The following is a 22038-nucleotide window of genomic DNA, read 5'->3' as shown; positions in this document are numbered from 1 at the left end:
TCCCCTCCCCACAACACCCTGTGAGGTAGGTGGGGCTGAGAGAGCTCTAAGAGACCTGTGACTAGCCCAAGGTCACCCAGCTGACTTCATATGGAGGAGTGGGGAAACCAACCCAGTTCACCAGATTGGCCTCCGCCGCTCATGTGGAGGAGTGGGGAATCAAACCCAGTTCTCCAGATCAGAGCCCATCGCTCTTAACCACTACACCATGCTGGTCAATGTCACAATGCAACTTCCAGGTATAACCTGTGACATTGGCCAGAAAGTGACACTGACCTGGAAGTGACAATGGGTTGCTCTAGGAACCACTGCCAACTCTATGGCTTTACTATACAGTTTCCAGCAATTCCTAGACTATGGTCAATTCCTGGTTGTGCCTGGAAGTGACATACCAGCACAGAGGCTTGCAGAGTTTTCATTTTTCTCCTGCTGCCACCCAGAGTGGTGGCGGGCAACAGTGGTGATTTGGTGGGAGGCCTCCCACTATGGTAAGCATAACTCTAAGTGATGTGGATGTTTAAAAAGCACCCTGCAATCACTACTCTTATGGTGAGGATGTTCCCCACTCTGTGGGCATCAGAGAGGCACCGTTTTTGTCCTAGCCGTTTATACTCACTTTGCTCGTCTCTTGGCTGTCGGGGTCAAAGGGCACCTGCTTTACTGATAGCTCCCGGCCAGTGTCGACATCGTAGCAAAGGTAGACCTCTCCAAAGGCCCCCCGGCCCAGCAGCTTTCCCAGCCTCCAGTTCACCGGTGCCTGCAGCGCTAAGCGAGGAGACAGAAACCACATTAGGTAGGACAAAGCAAAAGGCTCCAAATTGCTCCAAAGTTCTGCAATCTGCCCCCCTTCCCAGGTGAAATCTGGCACCTTTTTCGCCAACCAGAGAACGCTGGCTCTCATTTCCAAGTTTCTAGCCCTTGCCGAAAAACCTGAAAAGGTGTCAGCTCGGCGAGACAACTTACTGTTCCTTGTCTTGGCAGGGGACGAGCTGAGGCCTTGGAAGATTTTGTCGCAACTGTGCCACCACTTGGTACCCCCACGATCTTCATACCGCAAGGTGATGAGCTTGTTATCCCCATTGAAGCTCTTCGTCCGGCTGGACGGCACAAGCTGGAAGAGATTCTCCGGGGGAGCGTAACTTCTGGGGAAGGTTCTTCGGCCTTCGAGAGCAATGGAGGGATGAGACGGAGGAATTAGATGCGGCCTTTGGGGCACAACCCTTGCAAGCTGGGGGCAGCTGCTCCAATCCCCGGTGCCTCCCCTTAAATGAGCCCCAGTAGCAATTCAAGGTCTCTGCCAGAGAGCTTGAAGAACTCACTCCAGTCAGAGGAAACCAGGCTGGGCTAGGCTGAGAGCAAACCAGAAGAGGACAGGCATTCTGTGTCTATAGTTTCTTTTCTAACAGTTTGAGTGGTTCCTCAGTGGAACAGGCTTCCTCGGGAGGTGGTCAGCTCTCCTTCCCTGGAGGTTTTTAAGCAGAGGCTAGATGGCCATCTGTCAGCAATGCTGATTCTATGACCGTAGGCAGATCATGAGAGGGAGGGCATCTTGGCCATCTTCTGGGCATGGAGTAGGGGTCACTGGGGGTGTTGTGGGGGGGAGGTAGTTGTGAATTTCCTGCACTGTGCAGGGGGTTGGACTAGATGACCCTGGTGGTACCTTCCACCTCTATGATTCTATGCCCCGCACACATCTGCTTTGGCCTTGAGTAATAATGTGACTCAGTGCAAGGCAGGTTCCTATGTGCATAGCACACAAGATAATTATATGCCCCAGCTTAGTTTTGGATGGCCCAGGCTAGCCCGATCTTGTCAGATCTCGGAAGCTAAGCAGGGTCAGCCCTGGATGGGAGACCGCCAAGGAACGCCAGGGCCGCTACGCAGAAGCAGGCAATGGCGAAACACCTCTGAATATCTCTTGCCTTGAAAACCGCAGGAGGGGTCGCCATAAGTCGGCTGTGATCTGACGGCACTTCCCACCACCACCAAGCTTTGTCAAGGGGTCTCTGTGGGCACGTGGTTCTTTCCTAGGTACACACATCTCTTTTGAGGATCCTGGGTTATATTATGTAAGTGGTCCCGGCATGCGCTGCATACGGGAGGGGAACCCCACCATTTGAGAGCCCGTTTGGTAGATATAGCTCTTCTGAGTCCAATATTCCAATATATAATCTTTATCTCATATACCCACAAGATCCTCGACGCTCTTTACCCACACTAACATTCATGTTTTCAAACAGTCTTACCATCACTGTAGTCCTTGCGACTCTGGGAGAGGTGATACTGTCTTGGAAAGGTCCCTCCCTTCCCGTATCTGTCACAAAATGAGATATCAAAATCTGGCAAAATAAAAAACAAAATAAAAAACTACATATTAGCATCATGCCCAAGAACATCTTGTTCTTACTGCCTTGTTTTCTAATTTCTATAATCCATTTTTTGCATTGCATCATATATTGTCATAAACCCTTCTGAATCAACATCTTGAAATCCAACTTTATTGCATTGTTTATGTCTTCTACTGTTTTAAAATTCTGTAATCCACTCAGCTAGAAAGGAGGGCTGTAAACAAAGTAAACAAATATTTTGTAGCAGACTAAGCTGGACAATGAAAAAAGCTGACAGGAAGGAAGTCGGATTCCTTTTAAATGTGGTGTTGGAAGAGAGTGTTACAGACACCATAGACCGCCAAGAAAACAAATCAGTGGGTTCTAGATCAAATCAAGCCTGAACTGTCCCTAGAAGCTAAAATGACTAAACTGAGGCGATCTTACTTTGGTCACATTACAAGAAGACCAGAGTCCCTGGAAAAGACAATCATGCCAGGAAAAGTTGAAAGCAGCAGGAAAAGAGGAAGACCCAACATGACATGGATCGACTCCATAAAATAAGCTATGGGCCTTAGTTTGCAAGACCTGAGCAAGGCTGTTAACAAAAGGATGTCTTGGAGGACACTGATTCATAAGGTCGCCATGAGACTTGACGACACTTAACACACACACACGCACACACACATACAGCAGATTAAACTCGAATCCAGCACTCACATGCAATGTCCATTTTGCATGTAGTCATGACGTGAAGCTGCTTTGCTGCGTCAAGAGACACGAACAAGGGAAAACCAGCCAGGGACTGACGCCAGCAGATTAGTAATCGGCTAGCAAATATCTCAGCTGTACTTGGCCAGGAAAAGGTTGTACAAAGGCACCACCCTTTTCTGCTGCCTCATTTTTAAATTTTCTTTAAAATAATTTAATTCATTGTTAAAAAAATTAATTCATTTTTTAAGCACTATTCAATAGCTGTCCTGAGCTGGAAAGCCCACGCTTGCCTGATCTTGTCAGATTTCGGAAGCTAAGCAGGGTCGGCCCTGGTTAGTATTTGGATGGGAGACCACCAAGGAAGTCCAGGGTCGTTTCGCAGAGGCAGGCGATGGCAAACCACCTCCGAATGTCTCTTGGCTTGAAAACCCTACGGAGTCGCCGTAGGTCGGCTGTGACTTGACAGCACTTTCCCCCACTAGATTCCCCCACTCCTCCACATGAGCGGCGGAGGCTAATGTGGTGAACTGGGTTTGTTTCCCCACTCCTACACACAAAGCCAGCAGGGTGACCTTGGGCTAGTCACACTCTCTCAGCCCCACCTACCTCACAGGGTGTCTGTTGTGGGGAGGGGAAGGGAAGGTGATTGTAAGCAGGTTTGATTCTCCCTTAAGTGGCAGAGAAAGTCGACATATAAAAACCAACTCTTCTTCCTCTACAGGAAGAATTTTGACCGCAGCTCTTCTCTTTTGTTTATCTGTTGCCTTTTTGTGGTTATTAGCTTAGCTACATTATTTGTTATCTATGTATCTGATGATACTGCAATATGAGAGGGAAGCTTTTCTCCCTCTCTCATAATACTAGGACATGGGGTCATCTGCTGAAGTTGGAGGGTGAAAGATTCTAAACAGAGAAAAGGAAGTATTTCTTCACAAAACACATAGTTGAATTGTGGAACTCCCTGCCCCAGGATGTGGTGATGGCTACCAACTTGGAAGGCTTTAAGAGGAGAGTGGATGTGTTCATGGAAGAGAAGGGTAATCATGGCTACTAGTAAAAATGGTTACTAATCATGATGCATACCAATTCTCTCCAGGATCAGAGGAAAATGCTATTATTTTGGGTGTGGTGGAACACAGGCAGGATGGTGCTGCTGCAGCCGTCTTGTTTGTGGGCTTCCGAGAGGCACCTGGTTGGCCACTGTGCGAACAGACTGCTGGACTTGAGGGGCCTTGGTCTGATCCAGCATGGCCTTTCTTATGTTCTTATGTTTCTCCTGTAAGCCATCTGGTGTGCTATATAAATATATAAATCTTATTAATAAATAACTAACTTTTAAAGGGCAGCGCAACCAGGGAGTTCACAGAATCCACATGGCTGCGCTGGAAATTCAGCTTCCCCAGCTCGGCTCTGCAGCCCCGCATCGGTCCAAAAGATGTTTTCTCTTCCTCTGGGCCCCCTGCCATGTATTCATTTTTTAATAGTCGAGGTCATTTCATTATGACTTGTGATGCAATTTTCCATGATTTCACCTGCTGCACATGTACGCTCACAGTGAAAACTTAGGCCAAAGAAAAATCTTTGCAATTCCCATGTAAGACCTCGCAGCCATCTGAGGTACCCTGTGCCCCTGGCCATTCTCTGCCCCCTGCCAGGGCAGCTGTGCACCTCCCCACAGTGCCCAAACTCTGCCTTGCTGGCCTTTCAAGGGTGGTGCCAGTCATCAGATTTGCTGGCGAGATCTCCTGAGCCCAAAACAGGGATGAAACTAAAGCATTCAAGGCCTCAACACCAAAAGTCTCCTGAGAAGTAGAAGAAGAGTTGGTTTTTATATGCCGACTTCCTCTACCAATTAAGGAAGAATCAAACCGGCTTACAATCACCTTCTCTTCCCCTCCCCACAACAGACACCCTGTGAGGTGGATGGGGCTGAGTGTGTGACTAGCCCAAGGTCACCCAGCTGGCTTCGTGTGTAGGTGTGTGTGGGGGTCTCTCCTGTTGCCTATAACCACAATACTGTGCAGATTACCTAAGCAATCCAGGCTGTCTTTGGCTTGGCTTGTCCTTCTTGGAACAGGTGTTTGGTTAAAGGGAGGGCTGTGGGAAAAGAGAGAGAAATGCCGTTTTAGCTCCATGGAAATACCCCCAGCCTGTACTTTTTAAAAATATAAATACATTCTTTTAATATAAAACCCTGTATTTTTAATATAGCCCTTGCTTGGTGTCTCCCCTTATATAACATGGACCCCGCACCAACCTTTTCCGCTGCTACTTAGGTACAAGGCAAAATCTGTCCTGATTGCCAAGGGGTTATGGGGTATACTATCTTTTTTCTCTCATGTTTTTGCCCTCTCAGTGGCAATCTGGCTGTCAAACAGCTCTTCGGTTTAAACAGCCTTTCAGTATTATGGGTTTTCATCTAAATATTGGCTTAATTCCCCTCTTCATCTGCCTCCTCAGTTTCATCTATGCCTGCCCACATCTGCTGAAGTTAGAAAATATGTAACCAGAGAAGACGATCAAAGTCCCGGGCCTTTATCTCATCACAGAGAGAGGAGGGAATTATCCGCGCTGCTTGTTATTCAACATAAGTAATGTCAAGCCACATGAAACAACGGTTTTCTGAGGGGTTAGAAAAAGGACTGTCAACAGCACAGTGCCGAGGGAATTAAAACTCTTCCAGTGAATGTTGATCTCAAATATGAGTGTGTCAAAATGTAGGGGCCCTACAAAAGGATGTCAAGTTTGTACTATACTGATATTTTAAAATCTTATAGCTTATAATACAGGGTTTCACCAATTTTTGTTAGCTGTCTTCAATCCCAGGCAGAAAGAAATATGGCATTAAAATAAGACTATGGTCATTTATGAATGGGTAATTTCACTCACGTTTGCCCTCGGTCTGTCTTGGTTGTTCCTTGGAGTTATGCAAGAGTTTTCCATCCATTAGAGATGACCTCGCTGCCAGCCCTCGCAATGTCCAGGTCTTCCCATCCCTCTGTTAACCCAATTCTTCCCTCTCCCCTGAGCTCAGCCCAGGTGAAATCCCCATGCATAAGGCAAAGCGCAGGACATGGAAGCTTGGTTTCTCTCACAGCCAGTTACAAAGCAGCATGTAAAGAGGCAGGGATTCAAATGCTTTCTCGGAGCTCTTTCTGAACAGAAGACAGGCTTTTTAAAACTGAGGCTTGGATCCCACCCCCCCTTTCAGATTGCTCTGTTTTTTGTTCTCAAAATGCTTTTTTTATGCAGCAGTTGGGTGTGTGGGGGATTTTGTCTCACAGTAAGCTCTACAAAGCCAATTACAAAGCAGCATTTCAAGGGGCGGGGCTTGATTTGAGCTTGGAGACTGCTGGTGCAGAGATACCCAACTAGAAAGTGTATTTCCAGCGAGCAACAAACCTCAGGTAAAACTCCCATGCATAAATGACCTATATAAATAATGTATATAGCCATGATGCTCACCAGGTGACCCCGAGCCAAACATGGCCTTGCAGCTTAGCCTACCTTGCAGAGTTGTTATGAGGATAAAATGGGATGAAGTGGAAGAAGGAAGAAGAAACAACCAGATACTCTGATATTCTTGGAGGAAGTGTAGGGGAAGATATGTTATGAACAGATTTTTTTTAAATGCCGTTTATTTCCTGGCATACCTGTCTATGGATCTGTCCAAAGATTGACAACTTCCTGAGAGAGAGTCATCTGGGCTGATAAATGGCTCCAGCACCTTATGAGAAAAAGGGGGCGAAAAAAAAGAGAAGATAAATAAAAGGGACTCATTAAAAAAAATCAGAAATAATTGTAGCCCATTTTGGCAGCTAGAAGCACAACTCACATCTGCGTTCTCAGACCTCTGCCAAAACTGGAATTAAGCCAGAGTGACCTTTGACTCCACTGTTATTTTTTAAAGAAAAGAAAATTAAAGAAACCCCGCCCCCCTTGTAGAAATGCTGACCTGGTCTTTCCAGTCCAGAGACAGCTAGTGATGCTGCAGTGACACGGGGCACTAGGCCACTTTGTCTGTTACCCCCACCCCGCAGCACCTTGCGTGTAAAAAGGCTGTCAAGTTGCAGGTGACTTATTGCCACAGGGTTTTCAAGACAGGTGATTAAGCAGAGGTGGTTGTCCATTGCCTTGCTGTGCAGAACCTTCCTTGGTGGGCTCCCATCCAAGACTTATGGAGACCCCAGCAAGGGGCTTTCAAGGCAATTGAGAAGCAGAGGTGGTTTGCCATTGCCTTCCTCTGTGGAGTCTTCCTTGGTGGTCTCCCATCTAAGACTCATGGTGACCCCAGCAAGGGGCTTTCAAGGCAATTGAGAAGCAGAGGTGGTTTGCCATTGCCTTCCTCTGCGGAGTCTTCCTTGGTGGTCTCCCATCCAAGACTCATGGTGACCCCAGCAAGGGGCTTTCAAGGCAAGCGATTAAGAAGAGGTGGTTGGCCACTGCCTTCCTCTGCAGAGCCCTCCTTGGTGGGCTCCCATCTAGGACTTATAATGACCCCATCCAGGGCCTATCAAGGCAAGTGATTAAGGAGAGGTGGTTGGCCACTGCCTTCCTCTGCAGAGCCTTCCTTGGTGGGCTCCCATCCAGCTAGGGTAAGCCCAGGCGGCGTTTAGGTTTTTGGGCTTCGGCAGCCGCTGCTTACGTTTGGGTCCATCGTTTCTGGAATGAACTCCCCTTCGCTGTTAATGCTGGTGTAGGAGCCCTGACGAGCGATCTGCTGCTGCTCTTCGGGAACGCTCCCCGGGGGCGGAGAACTCCGGCCCGTGTGCAGGGAGCCTGCAAGGCAGAGAGAGAGAGAGAGAGAGAGAGAGAGAGAGAGAGAGAGAGAGAAACGTTGCTGGGGAAGAGTGCAAGAGACAATGAGCACAAGTCCCGTTGGTGACACGAAGAGAACAATTCTATACAGCGAATGGCCCCAGACTAGCATTTGCAGGTAAAGCAAGTGTCTAGGAGCAGGGGGCAAATGCACCCAAAATGGTGAATTGGGGGGTGGGGAGATCATGCGTTGGTGCCGGGGCCAGCCTTGGCATACCCTGAGGGGGGGCAGCTGCCAGGAGTTGGTTTTTATATGCCGACTTCCTCTCCCACTTAAGGAAGAATCAAACCAGCTTACAATCCCCTTCCCTTCCCCTCAACAGACACCCTGTGAGGTAGGTGGGGCTGAGAGAGCTGTGACTAGCCCAAGGTCACCCAGCTGGCTTTGTGTGGAGGAGTGGGGAAACAAATCAAGTTCACCAGATTAGCCTCCGCCGCTCATGTGGAGGAGTGGGGAATCAAACCCAGTTCTCCAGTTCAGAGTCGTCCGCTCCAAACCACCACTCTTAACCACTACACATGCTGCCTCAGAAGAGGGAAGCAAGGCCGTGGGAACTCTCTGCCTGGATCTGGCCCTAATTGATTCAATGCTTTTCATAGAATCCAGGGGAAAGGGGGCAGAGAAACGAGGTCGGAGCTCCACTCTTTCAGGTTCACAAGAAAGTACAGCCTGTCCCAAAGAAGCCCGTGTGCACAAGGGCCTGCCATCCCCTGCTGGCACACTCTGGACCCCTTTCGTCTTCCTTTCCACTATGTTATTTTGAAGGAATTTTCATAGGCGGCATGTGCAGGGAGCCAAACGCAAACAGCAACATCACTCTGTGACCTGGCCCAGCTCAGTCCTTTCCCAAACCTGTTTGTTTCAGCTCTTTCTTGGCTTCGCTGGTCCTCTCGCCCTGCGTACCCTAATTTTAAGTGCTCCCGACCCCATCCAGACAGCAGCTCCATGGAAAAACGCCACGTTGGGGCCCGGTTCCTCGGAGATCTGGCTAGGCGGGCAAAGAGGAGCGGGTGTGGTTGGACTCCATGGAAAGCCCAGAGATCCACCGTGGCTGGTGGCCAGTGTGGCGCTACCCAACTTTGCGGCTGCAGAAGCCAACGAGGGTGCAAAAGGTGGATGCTAACACGAGGGGGTATCTGCTAGCTGTCTGTGAGGTGCTGGTCATTTCGAAAATGGGACTTGATGTCTGAATCAGCGTGGTGTAGTGGTTAACAGCAGGGGTTTGGAGCGGTGGACTCTGATCTGGAGAAGCGGGTTTGATTCCCCACCCCTCCACATGAGCAGCGGAGGCTAATCTGGTGAACTGGATTTGTTTCCCCACTCCTCCACACGAAGACTGCTGGGTGACCTTGGGCGAGTCACAGCTCTCTCAGCCCCATCTACCTCACAGGGTGCCTGTTGTGGGGAGGGGAAGGGAAGGTGATTGTAAGCCAGTTTGAGTCTACCTTAAGTGGTAGAGAAAGTCAGCATATCAAAACCAACTCTTCTTCTTCTGCCACAATGTAAGTGTTAAGTACCCTAAGGTCAAGAACAAACATACATAAGGGCCAAAATTAATACTAAGTGCAAATGATCTTCTGCAACTACATATAATGAATGTATTACAGAAAAAAAATCAATACAGCCCAGCTATGGCCTCTATATTTCTATTATAAATATGGACATAGAACTTTTACTCTGTCATAAAGACTGTTGTACTGACATATAGTTGTATATCTGTATAATGGTATAATTGCACTCTGGATTTTAATGGATTTAGACCACTGAAGAAGGTCACATGGCTGAAACACGTTTGGTCTTAGTTTTGGTCTAATTGTCTGGTTGTTATTTTGTGTCTATTTGTGTTCTATGTCCATATTTATAATAAAAATACAGAAACATAGAGGCTATAGCAGGGCTGTGTGTAAGTTATTGATTTTTGTCTGTAATAAATTCATTATATATAACTGCAGAAGATTATTTGCCCTTAGTATTAATTTTGGCCCCTGTATATGTTTGTTCTTGACCTTAGGGTACTTAATTCTGGAGTTTTTAGGGTTAGGTCCCCCCCCCCTTCGTTGTTGCCACAATGTAAGTGCGCCAGAAGACAAAGAGGATGGGGTGGTCTTTTGGGGATCGCTGAAGCCTCCGGTTGGAAGCCCCCCAATTAGCCGACAGTGGCTAGGCCAGCCCGGACCACCTCCATACCCACCAGGAAAGCTTATATGTTTTTCCCCCTAATACTTCACACAAACGCTTATGGGCCTGCGATGCAGAACTTTTGGCCCGACCAACCTTTAAAAAGCTTCAGCGTGGACCGAGCACCGCCCACGTTATAAAAGGACAGAAGGCTTACGGTTTCGGCCAAGAACAAGCTCAAATTAACTTTGAATTCCATTGGGTCAGCTGGTAGGGGAAAATGCGTTGGCAGCCCAAAACCAAAAAAAATATATACAACGATGTTCGAGTACAAGCAGGCGAGCACATTTTGTTTCGGGAAGCAGCCTGCAAATGCCCTCCAGAGTTCTGGGCGAATACTCAACAGCAGCCCTTGAGGGGAAAAAAACTATGAATTTTGTTTTAACTGTGACCCCTTGGGGCCTCTAGTCAGGAACTGGGTCAACAATTTATTTTTATTTTACTTCATTTATACCCCGCCTTTCTCCCCTATGGGGAACCAAAGCAGCTTACCTCGTTCTCCTCCATTTTATCCTCATAACAACCCTGCAAGGTAGGTTAGGATCAGAAGGGGAGACTGCCCTAAGTTCACCCAGTGGGGACGCAAATCTGGAGTCTCCCAGATATTAGTCCGACGCTAACCCAGTGTTTCTCAACCTTTTTACCTTTGCGGAACCCTTGAAATGATATTTCAAGGGTTCTGCAACCCTACAGAGGCTAGATCAGTTGTAACAGCAGGAGATCTCCAGCTAGTACCTGGAGGTTGGCAACCCTATTTTGGATCTATTTGAGAACGTAACCTAAAGCGCACCATCTGTGTTCGGACAGGAGACAACTGTCAGGCTGAGGGAAGAATGGGAAACCGCCCCGTGGCCGGCGCCTCTCCCCTTTCACTGACCTGTGGAGTGCTTCCGCGTCCTCTCCGCGTCTTTGTACAGGGACCCCATGATATCGCCCATCGACTTGGATATCCTCATCTCGTGCTGCTTGCTGTTGTTGGGCTGCAGAGGCTAGAAAAGGCACAAAAGGAGAGATGGAGGGGGGGCCCAGCCGTCTGCACAGAAGGAGGGCACAAACATGCTGGACTTTTTAAGTCAGCCTGCCAGGGAAGGAAGCCCGTTTTCACAGCAGGGCATGTGGGCTTCCCACTAGGGAACATGCACATAGGGAGGGGAGTTCAAAAACCTTTCCTCTTGTGCTGTGGTCCTGGCTTTTATGCATAGCTGTTTCCCTCGCGGTCACTCCTCCGACGACTTCAGGTCTTTGTGTTGATTATGCATGCTGTTTCCGACCGTCAGAGGTCGCCTTGCTCTCCCCTACCTTTCCCCGCGTTTCCCCTGCATTTTTAGGGACCTGTTTTATCTCAAATTTGAAAACACGGGCAAAACGCGGGGAAAGGCAGAGGGAGAGGGAGGCGACCTCTGACGGTCAGAAACGGCATGCATGCAAACTGCATGCAGAAACGGCACCCAAAGTCGTCGGAGGGGTGACCACCAGGGAAACAGCCATGCATAAAAGACCCCTGATCCAAATCTATTTCCCACTTGCCTAGTGTGTTTTTAAAAAACTGCTGGGATTTGCATTCTTGTGGAGGGGATTTAATGGGGTTTTATTGCATCGTGTGGGGTTTTCGTTTGAAATAGTAGGCTCAAGCCACAAGGAAAACATGGGGTATAAATATTTTCATAAACAAATGAACTCTCTCCCACAGTGAGAACCAGTCACTCAAGGCCAAACGACGGGAGATGCGGAGAGTTCCATGATCGGACCTCCTGATGCTTTTAAAATTCAATTTTTAAAATGGGAGCTTTGATCATGAAATACGTAGCATCTCGCCTTGTTTGGCCCTAAGCAGGGTTGGTGCAGAGTTTCTGGCGATTCCTAGAGCTACCCTACATCACTCCCGTCATTGATCTTTTTAATTTTTCTCTCGCCGCCGCTCTTGGGAACAGAGGGCTGCCAGCGGGAGACCTCCCGCCCTAGCAAGAGGCCCAGCCAGTCCTAAGTTTCGAGCTGCCAATCTCCAGGTGGGGCCTGGAGATCTCCTGAATTACAACTGATCTCCAACCTACAGAGATCAGTTCCCCTGGAGGAAATGGCAGCTTCAGGGGGTGGACTCTATTGCTTTACATTCTTGCTGAGCTCCCTCCTCTCCCCAAATGCCACCCTCCCCCAGCGCTGCCCCCAAATCTCCAGGAATTTCCCAAGCTGGAGTTGGCAACGCTTTTATTGCTTTGCACCCTTTGACTTAGGTAAACACATATCGACAACCTGGAAGCTTCCTAGGAAACATAAGGAGGCTTTGAGTAGCAGCCACGTCCTGCCTGTCTTATCAGAAACATCACAATGGGTAGCCGTGTTAGTCTGTCTATAGCAGTAGAAAAGAGCAAGAGTCCAATCGCAACTTAAAAATGAACAAAATTTCTGGCAGGGAGCTTTCTTGAGCCACAGCTCACTTCTTCAGGTAGTTGCCAGAAATTTTGTTCAGGTGCTACTGGACTCTTGCTCTTTTCGACTTATCAGAAACAGGCTAGGCCCTTAAAGTAAGTGGTCAAGAAAGAAGAAGGAGAGATCGAAAAGAGATTCCAGCTGCAGGCAAATACTATGCTATACTATACCACGGCTTCTTAAACTTTTTCCGCTCGCGACCCCTTTTGCCCAAGAAATTTTTATGCGATTCCGGATATATAGGTATTTAAAATAGGTATACAAATCAAACATTTACTGATAATAAATCATAAAGAAACCTTTTACTATTGCCAAATTTTTCAGGACCCCCACATTCAGTTACGCGACCCCATACGGGGTTGCGACCCACAGTTTAAGAAGCTTTGTACTATACTATAGTTGAACTTGGGGGGCACTCAATGAAGTTCATGTGGGGTAGACTCAGGACAGACAAAGAGGAAGCTCCTCATACCTGCACAATGAAAGTATGGGGACATCACCACAACATGTAGTGACGTTCATTAGCTTAAATATGTTTATTTAGAGAAAGGGTGTCAAACTCAATCGTTACGAGGGCCGGATATGACATAAATGCCACTTGGTCAAGCCAGACCATGCCTTGCCAGCCCAGAGAGTGGGGGGGGGGGCTGCCTTGGCTGGCTCGTGGGCCGGATAAGAGCTCTCAAGGGGCCGGATCCGGCATACGGGCTTTATGTTTGATACCCCAATTTAGAGGATCAGACACTTTCACGAAGGGTAAGTATATCATTGGCCGTTGGTCACAATGGCTAAATAGAACCTCCATGTTCATATGCAGTGTATCTCAGAATATCTTATGTGGGAACTAGTCATGATGCAGAGCACTAAAATCTTGCGCCCTGCCATTGTACTTTCCATGGTATGCAGCCGTCACTATTGAACACTGCCGAGTGGAGAAAGCAGACCTCGGCCTAAGCCGACAACGCGGTTTTTGCGTCCTTATTGCAAAGTCCTTCATGGGCTGGATTTTGCTCAAGGGTTTCCAGTTGCTAACAAGTACGTTCATGTGACGCAACGGCCGTTCAAACAGCAGTACGAAAGAAAGGATTCCAAAGCAAAAGCGAGGTGGGTTTTAAAAAAGGAACCCAAAACAGCCAAACGCCAATTCCTAGAGGTCACCCTCCACAACGAACTGACCCTCTGATACACAGATAAAGCACTGGAGCCGTTTCCATTCCCAGGGACAATAACACCGCATTTTGCTTTGGACACAAATGAATTTAAAAAAGAGAAGATGTGAGCCGCTCACATTTGTTTTCTTTGGAGTTTTCACAAACACTCGCAGGCTCTTGAGAGAAGGGCTCAGATCCAAATGTTCCACAGCCCGGTCCAAGTCTTCCTGCGATTTCAGAGGAATCAGGAGCTGGAAAAAGATTGAACAAACACCCACGATGCAGCTGAGTTACAAACAAGAGCAAACAGAGGAAATGGCAGAGCCCGCGGGGGCTTGGGAACGGCGGGCATCGAACCCGGGGCAGCCTAGCGCAATCTGAGATGGCTGGTGGAAAATAGAAACCATGCATCTGGGGTGGGGGGCTTTAGCCTTTCCTTCCAAGAAAGCGTCTCCCTCCCCGCCGAGGAACTGCATAAAAGTTATCAAAACAACGGCCTGTGAAAGAAAAAGCACCAAGTATCACTTATTCGGCCACAGGGAAGACCTGAGCGACAAGAATAAAAAAGATTCGGGAACTGGATCCCAACAACAGGGACTGCCTAGCCGGGGGGGGGGGGGGGATGCGAGGATGCAGGATTTCAAATGCAGCGCTCAAAAAGTCCTGAAGACTGCTTACTTGAAACAACTCACAAAAACACCAACACGGCATCTCAAGATGGCGATTCTCAAATGGCACACATATCTGACATGAGACCGGATTCAGTTGACCCACAAAGAGGATGCCCACTGCAACTCTGTAAGAGCAGCGGCTGGACAAGCAGTCTGTTCAGCAGTCTGTTCACACAGTGGCTGACCACGTGTGTCTCTAGGAAGCCCACAACAAGACGACTGCAGCAGCACCATCCTGCCTGTGTTTCACAGCACCTAATATAATAGGCATGCTCCTCTGAGACTGGAGAGAATAGGTCTGCATCATGACTAGTATCCATGAATACCTTTCTCTGGTATTATGAGAGAGGGAGAAAAGCTTCTCCCTGTCCACTCTCTCCACATCATGCATAATTTTATAGACCTCTATCATGTCTCCCCTTAACCCCCTTCTTTCCAAGGTAAACAGCCCTAAGCGTTTTAACTGCTCCTCATAGGCCAGTTGCTCTAGTCCCTAGATCATTCCACTGCAGACAAATACTTCCATTATGGCGAAGGCTTAAACCCAATGGCCTTTTTGGCCCTTTTGGGACTCCACCATTCCCATAAATAAACAACCCGCAATCCCGATTCACTTTCCCTGATAATGCTGCACACATTTCTCTCCCTCCCGCCACCAGAAAAAGCACAGGGCTACACTTTGTACTGGGATGTTTTCACTAGCCTCATTCTGTCCTGGAATTTGGGTCTGATCTCTCGGGGGCGATTCCATGGCTGCCTTTACGGCCAACTCCCCCCATCCACCCCCAGAGCCACGCAAGCCGTCCCAAAATCTTTGCTGCTTGTCATATAAACCCCCTGCAGGTTTCCAAGTTCTCTGCCTTAGCTCTGCAACCTTTTGTGAGCTCCCGGGCCCAAGATGCTGGGTCGGGATGCCCTTAGACCACTGTTTGATTTGGCTTTTGCCGACTGCCCGAACCTGGCAAGCCGATTTGGGCTCCGTCCGCCAACCAGGCTGCTGTGTACGCGGACACTCTCTACCAGACACCAGCCTAAATATAGACGCACGTAAACCAGAGAGCGAGCTGGCAGGTCCCAGGCTCAGGAAGCGGAGCGACGTTTTCCGGCTGCCGGTAAACTGAAGAGCGAAGCTCACGAGCCAGGGCGCTCGCTGCGGGGAAAGGAGGACATTTTTTGTTTTGTTCCGCCGACTGCTGATTCATCGCTTTGCGAGTCCCTTGACTAAGCCAAAGGTTTCGGAGCTCTGAGCCCAAGAGAGTCAAGTCAGATGTAACATGTTCAGAGCGGTGGGGACGGCGCGGTAGCATCGGGGTTGCCTTCCAAAGGGATGTATTTTTAAAAATTCTGTTGCAGTTAGGGTTGCCAGACCCCCCAATAGGGGCGGGGGATTCCCCACTTCGGGCCGCCTCCCCCCGGAGCCATTCAGCCAGCCGGCAGGGGTCTTACCCACCATAAATTGAAGGCTTGCCCGATCACTTCAGAACGCTGATGCCACTTCTGGAAGCGACATCATCACGTTGGTGACGATGTGGGAGATGCTCTGGCATTTGGGCAAAACGCAACGGTAAACACAGCTTCTACCACAGAGTTTCTGCCCAAATACCAAAGCGTCTCCCACGTCATCATCGTTGGGATGTCACTTGCAGAAGTGACGTCAACGTGCCGATGGCAACCAGGCGGAGGCCTCAATTTGTGGCTGGTAGCCCCCCCCCCCGGTTGCCAGGGGGTACCTGGCAACCCTACTTGCAGTGTGAGTTCAAAACTTGCTTGCTCACTTACTCCTTGTCGTCCCTATGCCCTGATTACTCCACTGAGGAGTGCCATTTTATGCATTATATACCGATTTTCCCAATTCTATCGATTACAGATACTTATGGGGCTGCTTTAATTTTAATTTTATATGAATTGCCTTAATGTGCTTATGGAATCTAATTTGTTCCAATTTTGTTGTAAGCCACTCTGAGCCCGGTTTTGCCGGGGAGAGCGGGATAGAATAATAAATAAATAAATAATAAAAGGGGTCCCAAACCAATAAACAAAAGCAAAACCCCTTCAACAGGGATGGGGACATTTACCCATCAGGGCTTCTGATAAGCCATTTGCATGCAAGAAAATAACTGAAAACAATACGTTCATTTAAAAAGGTATCCTGTTAAAGAGAGCATCTGCCTGAAATGTTGAAGAGTTACTTTTAGAGCTATGCATAACCTCACTCACTTTCACTTCGTGGTTGTGCCCACCACCCTATGTTAAAATTCGAAAGGTGCCCACAAGCTAGAAAAGGTTGGGGACCCCAGCCCTACAATTCTGCAGGCTTTTGACATGATTTTGTCTGAACTGAGGAAGGCTGGTTGCAGCAGGCATCTACTGGCTAGTGACTGCCATGTCACCAACACACCTGCCGCCCAACACCTCCCAATCTCTGCAGCAGTTCTGTAGTTAAGCTTTAAAATGTTTAATACAATCTGAGGCATGACGACTCTTGCAAGCGCAGTTTTTGCACTGGGGGAAGAGAAGGTCTCTGGCCTTCCTGTCAGCCTGGTCCCCCCTCTTTCTCTGCCTACTCTTTTTCATTCTCTCTGTTACCTTCTAGACTCGAAGAACATCTCCTGCTAAAGGGCTGACTCATACTGAGTCAGACCACTGTTCCCGTGTGTGTATGAAGTGACGTCAAGTTACAGTTGACTTATGGTGAGCCTTCGTGGGGTTTTCTAGGCAAGAGACTGTCAGAGGTGGTTTGCCATTGCCTACCTCTACGTAGCGACCCTGGACTTCCTTGGAGGTCCCCCATCTAAGTACGAATCGGGGGCAACCCTGCTTAACTTCTAGGTCTGATGAGATCGGGCTACCCTGGGCCATCTAAGTGAGGGTGCTCCTACTATTACATATTCAAAACGGCAGAAGTTCCAAAAATTCTCAAACAGATGTCTTCTCCAGCCCTTCGAAAGGGATAGAATTGGACAGGGGGTTGGACTAGATGACCCCATAGGTCCCTTCTAACGCTATATTTCTACGATTTCTTTCTTTCTTTTTTACAGTAAGAGTTGTTCGACAGTGGAATGAGCTACCTAGGCAGGTGGTGAGCTCCCCCTCACTGGCACTCTTTAAGCAGCGGCTGGACAAGCACTTGTCAGGGATGCTCTGATCCGGCATTGGGAAGGGGGTTGGACTAGATGGCCGGTATGGCCCCTTCCAACTCTTATGATTCTATATGCCAGGAATTGAATCTGGGGCATTACAAACCATGCATGCTGCTCTTGGATCATGTCCCCTCCCTGTAACATGGCTGACCGTTTTTTTTAAAAAAAACCTACTTATTTTAATTCATTTAATTAAATAAAGCCAACAGAATTCACCTGTTTAGGATGTGGTTAGCTAGTACAGACTGCAAAAGGAACCATTTGGGGTTTGAGGAAACAGAATCTGTTGTGTGTATTTCCTTTTCACATATGTTTTGGATAATGTTCTAAGATTACTGCTGTAAACTGCCTCGGGGTTATCTATTATTCCACCCTTCCCCAGGGGAATTAGAGCAATGTACATGCTTCTCCCTAAAGATTCTGTCATTGAAACAGCCCTCTGAATTCAATTAGGATGACAGAAAGAATGACTGGCCTAAAGTCACTAAGTAAGGAGCCAAACAGACGAGGTGGAAGATCATATGTCTCATTCCATCCATGCAGCTTCAATTTGCCCTAGGGCTGTGCATGGAAGGGATGGGGGGGGTTAACCCTTCGACCTCCATCTGATTTCACTACTCAAAACCAGGTTTCCTGCTTTGTTATTAGTACTGTAAAGGAGAAAAGCTGCATCCCTTAAAACATACCTTTCCCCTCCTTTAAAATATTAATAAGAAAGCAAGGAGCCTGGTTTCAAACAGCAAAACTAAGTGGAGGTTGAAAGGTTAAACTTCTTTCTTCTCCAAAGGGCTCCAAGGCAAACTGAGCCGGCAGTTTGTATTTTATGGACAGAATGAGGCACGGGAGCTTTATAGCACAGTCATGATTTGAACATGGGTCTCCCCACATGCTATCCACCATACCACACTGGCTTATAGAGAAAGGAAAGTCTTAAGCAAGCATGTAAATAAATAAAGGGGGGAACTGTGGCTCAGTGTTAGAGCCTCTCTTGGTATGCAGAAGGTTCCAGGTTCAATCCCCAGCATCTCTAGCTTAAAAGATCAGGGAGTAAGTGATGTGAAAGGCCTCTTATCTGAGATCTTGGAGAGCTGCTGCCAGTCTGAGCAGACAATACCGACCTTGATGAACCAAGGATCTGATTCAGTATAAAGCAGCTTCATGTGACAAAGTTTTGTTTTAAAAGCAGAGGCTAGATGGCCATCTGTCAGCAATGCTGATTCTGTAAACTTAGGCAGATCATGAGAGCGAGAGCAGGAAGGGTTACATCAGTGTTTGGCTCTTGTGGCCCCTTCTTGCATGCCCAGGGTAGTGCTGATTGCCACTTTGGGGTCAGGAAACAATTATCCTCCAGGCTAGATTGGTCAGGGATCCTAGAGGGTTTTTTTTGCCAGGGAGGGGCTGTGGCTCAGTGGTACAGCATCTGCTTGGCATGCAGACAGTCCCAGCTTCAATCCCAAGCATCTCCAGTTCAAGGGACCAGGCAAGTAGGTGATGTGAAAGACCTCTGCCTGAGACCCTGGAGAGCCGCTGCCAGTCATAGTAGACAATACTGATTTTGATGGACCAAGGGTCTGATTCAGTATAAGGGAGCTTCATATGTTCATCTTTGGGCATGGAGTAGGGGGTCACTGGGTGTGGGGAGGTAGCAGTGATTTTCTGGCATTGTGCAGGGGGATGGACTAGATGACCCGGGTGATCCCTTCCAACTCTATGATTCTGTAAGTACCTCATTGTTGGCATAGTGCAAGTCCATCATCTGTCCAAAAGCATCCATGACTTTCTGCAGAACCTCTTTGAATTTGACTGGCCTCTGGAACTGGATGATCCTGAAATAACAGGCACACAAAGTTGTCATTTTAAACTCTCCTCCGCTGAAGCCGGGACAGCTACTCGCATGCAGGGAAACAGAAACCAGATAGGCTGGAACGGCCCCCACTTTCCCGTGACAAGCATGGGTCCATGCTCTGTTAGCCAGGCCTGATCCGCACTTAACAACCCCAAGGAGCCCCCTCCCCAAAAAACAGGTTGCCTTGCACAAGGGTCCCCAACCCTTTTTGAGCCTGTGGGCACATCTGGCATCCTGACACAACATGCAATGCCCGCCACAGGAGGCGGAGCCAGCCACAAAACGGATGCCGCTGCTGACCTTCAGCCACACAGCGAAGATTTTTGTGCTGTGGTGGCAGCTGCTGCCAAAGCAACATTTTGAAAAATCTGCACAACTCATCAAAACTTAACTGGCCAATCAGAAGCCTTGTTGGGCAAAAGCCCCACCTGGCCCCACCCACTTTCTAAAAACACTTGGCGGGCACCAGGAAACACGTTGGCAGGCGCTACGGCATTATAACAACCAATAAATCTATTTTTATTATATACTGGGCACAATTGTGTTTAAAAACACAGGGCCTAAAATACAGGCTTCCTAAGAAAGCACAAAAATAGTTACAAATATTCCCAACACATAACAATTGAGGTTAGTACATAAAATGACCAAAATCTGACCAGACGTAGTTCGGCCTTTTACAGGCCTTCCTCAGTGGTCATACATGCACAATTTTACAATATGCGTCCTGACATATACAACGTTTGTGTACATGTCAGAATGTGTATTGTAAAAAGGGAAAGGGAAAGAGGTCCCCTGTGCAAGCACTGGGTCATTCCTGACCCATGGGGCGATGTCACATCCCAATGTTTCCAAGGCAGACTTTGTTTGCGGGGTGGTTTGCCAGTGCCTTCCCCAGCCGTCTACACTTTACCCCCAGCAAGCTGGATACTCATTTCACCGACCTCAGAAGGAGGGAAGGCTGAGTCAACTTTCAGCCGGCTACCTGAAACCGACTTCCGCCGGGATCGAACTCAGGCCGTGAGCAGAGCTTGGACTGCAGTACTGCAGCTTAACACTCTGCGCCACGTTTGTATATATATCAGGATGTGAATTGTAACACTGTGTATGTATGACCACTGAGGAAGGCCTGTAAAAGGCCGAAACGCATCTGGTCAGATCTCCAGGCTTTTAAGTCATCATTCATGTAAATAAATGTGTGTCTCTCTGACACTTCGCTATCGGTGTCTTTTTAATGAGACTAAAGAGCTGTGGTAGAAGCCAGCTCAGGATGGCGCTGATTGCCCAGAGTCTGTTATGCCAACCACCCCATTTGTAAAACAGCTTTGAAAATTGTTTGCACTTTTTAAACAAAACATGGCAGAAAACTTTAAAAGACATAATGTGGGGCTTTGATTTTTAATATTTTCACAGTGGTGGTTGGCCCAGCAGACGCTTGGCAGGAGGAACAAGAGTGAACCAGTGCTGAATTCACATCTGGACACCTCTGTTGATAAAGTGGCAAAAACTGGGAGGAAGCTGGCTTCGTAAGGCAGGCTCTCTGCATATCAGGCCAGTCTCTGCCCTGATATTCTCCTCCTTTACATCATTATTTGCAACGAAGCTACCATCTGCTGAGCTCCTGGAACAGCTTGGTTATCGTGCGATGCGGGATGGGTGGGTAGGAGGGAGCTGAGGCATTCAGAGAGATATCAGGATATCCCCTCTTGAAGATGGCAGAGGTCAGAGAGGAAACAGTCAAGATATTAATATGATGATTGAAGTGGGGGTGGGGGGAGGAAACGTCTCAGGTGCCTCCTGTGTTGGAAATTGCAAAGGCTCCAGAACGTGGGCTTGGATTGGAAACGGCAAAATTAAACATCGAAACAACGGAGTATGCTTTTCAGGATTTAACAAAGCCCAGCCCAAACCCTCCATTTCTAAACTCCAGGGTTGTACCTTTTCTCTCCGTCATGTTCAAATTTGATCCTGGCATTCCGCAACTGGAGAGAGAGAAAGAGAGAGAGAGAAAAAAAAACATCTTAGCTGCAGAGCTGCTACGGTGCAGGGGCTGGGAGAATGCGCTCAGGAAGCTCCTGGTTCGAATCACCTCTGCCATGAGCCCACCGGGTGTCCTTAAGCATGCCACGGTCTCACAGCCTCAGCCCCGTCTGCAATATGGGGATAAGAATTCAGACCTACACGTGAAGCTGCCTTATACTGAATCAGACCCTTGGTCCAGCAAAGTCAGTATTGTCTGCTCTGACTGGCAGCGGCTCTCCAGGGTCTCAGGCTGAGGCCTTTCACATCCCCTACCTGCCTAGTCCCTTTAACTGGAGATGCCGGGGATTGAACCTGGGACCTGCATGCCAAGCAGATGCTCTACCACTGAGCCATGCCCCCTCCCCAGCCTACCTTAAAGGGTTGTTGCAAGGATCATAAAGTGAGTAGGAACACTCTTAAGTGCTGTATCAAGGCCATGACAGTTATTAATTATGTGCAGACATGAATTTTTGCACTGCAGAAATCGGTGGTTTACAGGCCGGTCATTACACATGGGCCCAGTGCTGTTGAGAATTTCCTGCATTGTGCAGGGGGTTGGACTAGATGACCCTGGTGATCCCTTCCAACTCTATGATTCTAATGCAAGCGCTCTCCTGAAATAAATAAAAAAAATTTCTTATCTTGCCCTTCCTCTGGGAGCTCAGGGTAGGCCATGTGGCTCCCCCTCACCTTTGTCTTAACAACAACCCTGCAAGGGAAGCTCACCAGAGAGGGAGAGAAAGGCA

At 48.2% G+C, this 22038-nt stretch overlaps 1 protein-coding gene across 1 annotated transcript in view; it reads right to left on the bottom strand.

Annotated features, from left to right (window-relative positions):
- LOC130484572 (mitogen-activated protein kinase kinase kinase 3-like) overlaps positions 1–22038 on the bottom strand; it is a 49808-nt gene that overhangs the window by 4439 nt on the left and 23331 nt on the right. Inside the window, exons 3-12 of the mRNA XM_056857622.1 lie at positions 21209–21252; positions 19154–19253; positions 13754–13867; positions 10916–11027; positions 7687–7820; positions 6695–6768; positions 5071–5138; positions 2247–2339; positions 964–1161; positions 617–765 (exon numbers count right to left, since the gene is read on the bottom strand). Of these exons, the coding sequence (XP_056713600.1) occupies positions 617–765; positions 964–1161; positions 2247–2339; positions 5071–5138; positions 6695–6768; positions 7687–7820; positions 10916–11027; positions 13754–13867; positions 19154–19253; positions 21209–21252 (1086 nt within the window). The remainder of the gene's footprint in view (positions 1–616; positions 766–963; positions 1162–2246; positions 2340–5070; positions 5139–6694; positions 6769–7686; positions 7821–10915; positions 11028–13753; positions 13868–19153; positions 19254–21208; positions 21253–22038) is intronic.

Source organism: Euleptes europaea, chromosome 11 (genome assembly GCF_029931775.1).
Source record: "Euleptes europaea isolate rEulEur1 chromosome 11, rEulEur1.hap1, whole genome shotgun sequence".
In the NCBI taxonomy this organism is placed as follows: Eukaryota; Metazoa; Chordata; class Lepidosauria; order Squamata; family Sphaerodactylidae; genus Euleptes; species Euleptes europaea.
This window is presented reverse-complemented; position numbering and strand designations above follow the sequence as displayed.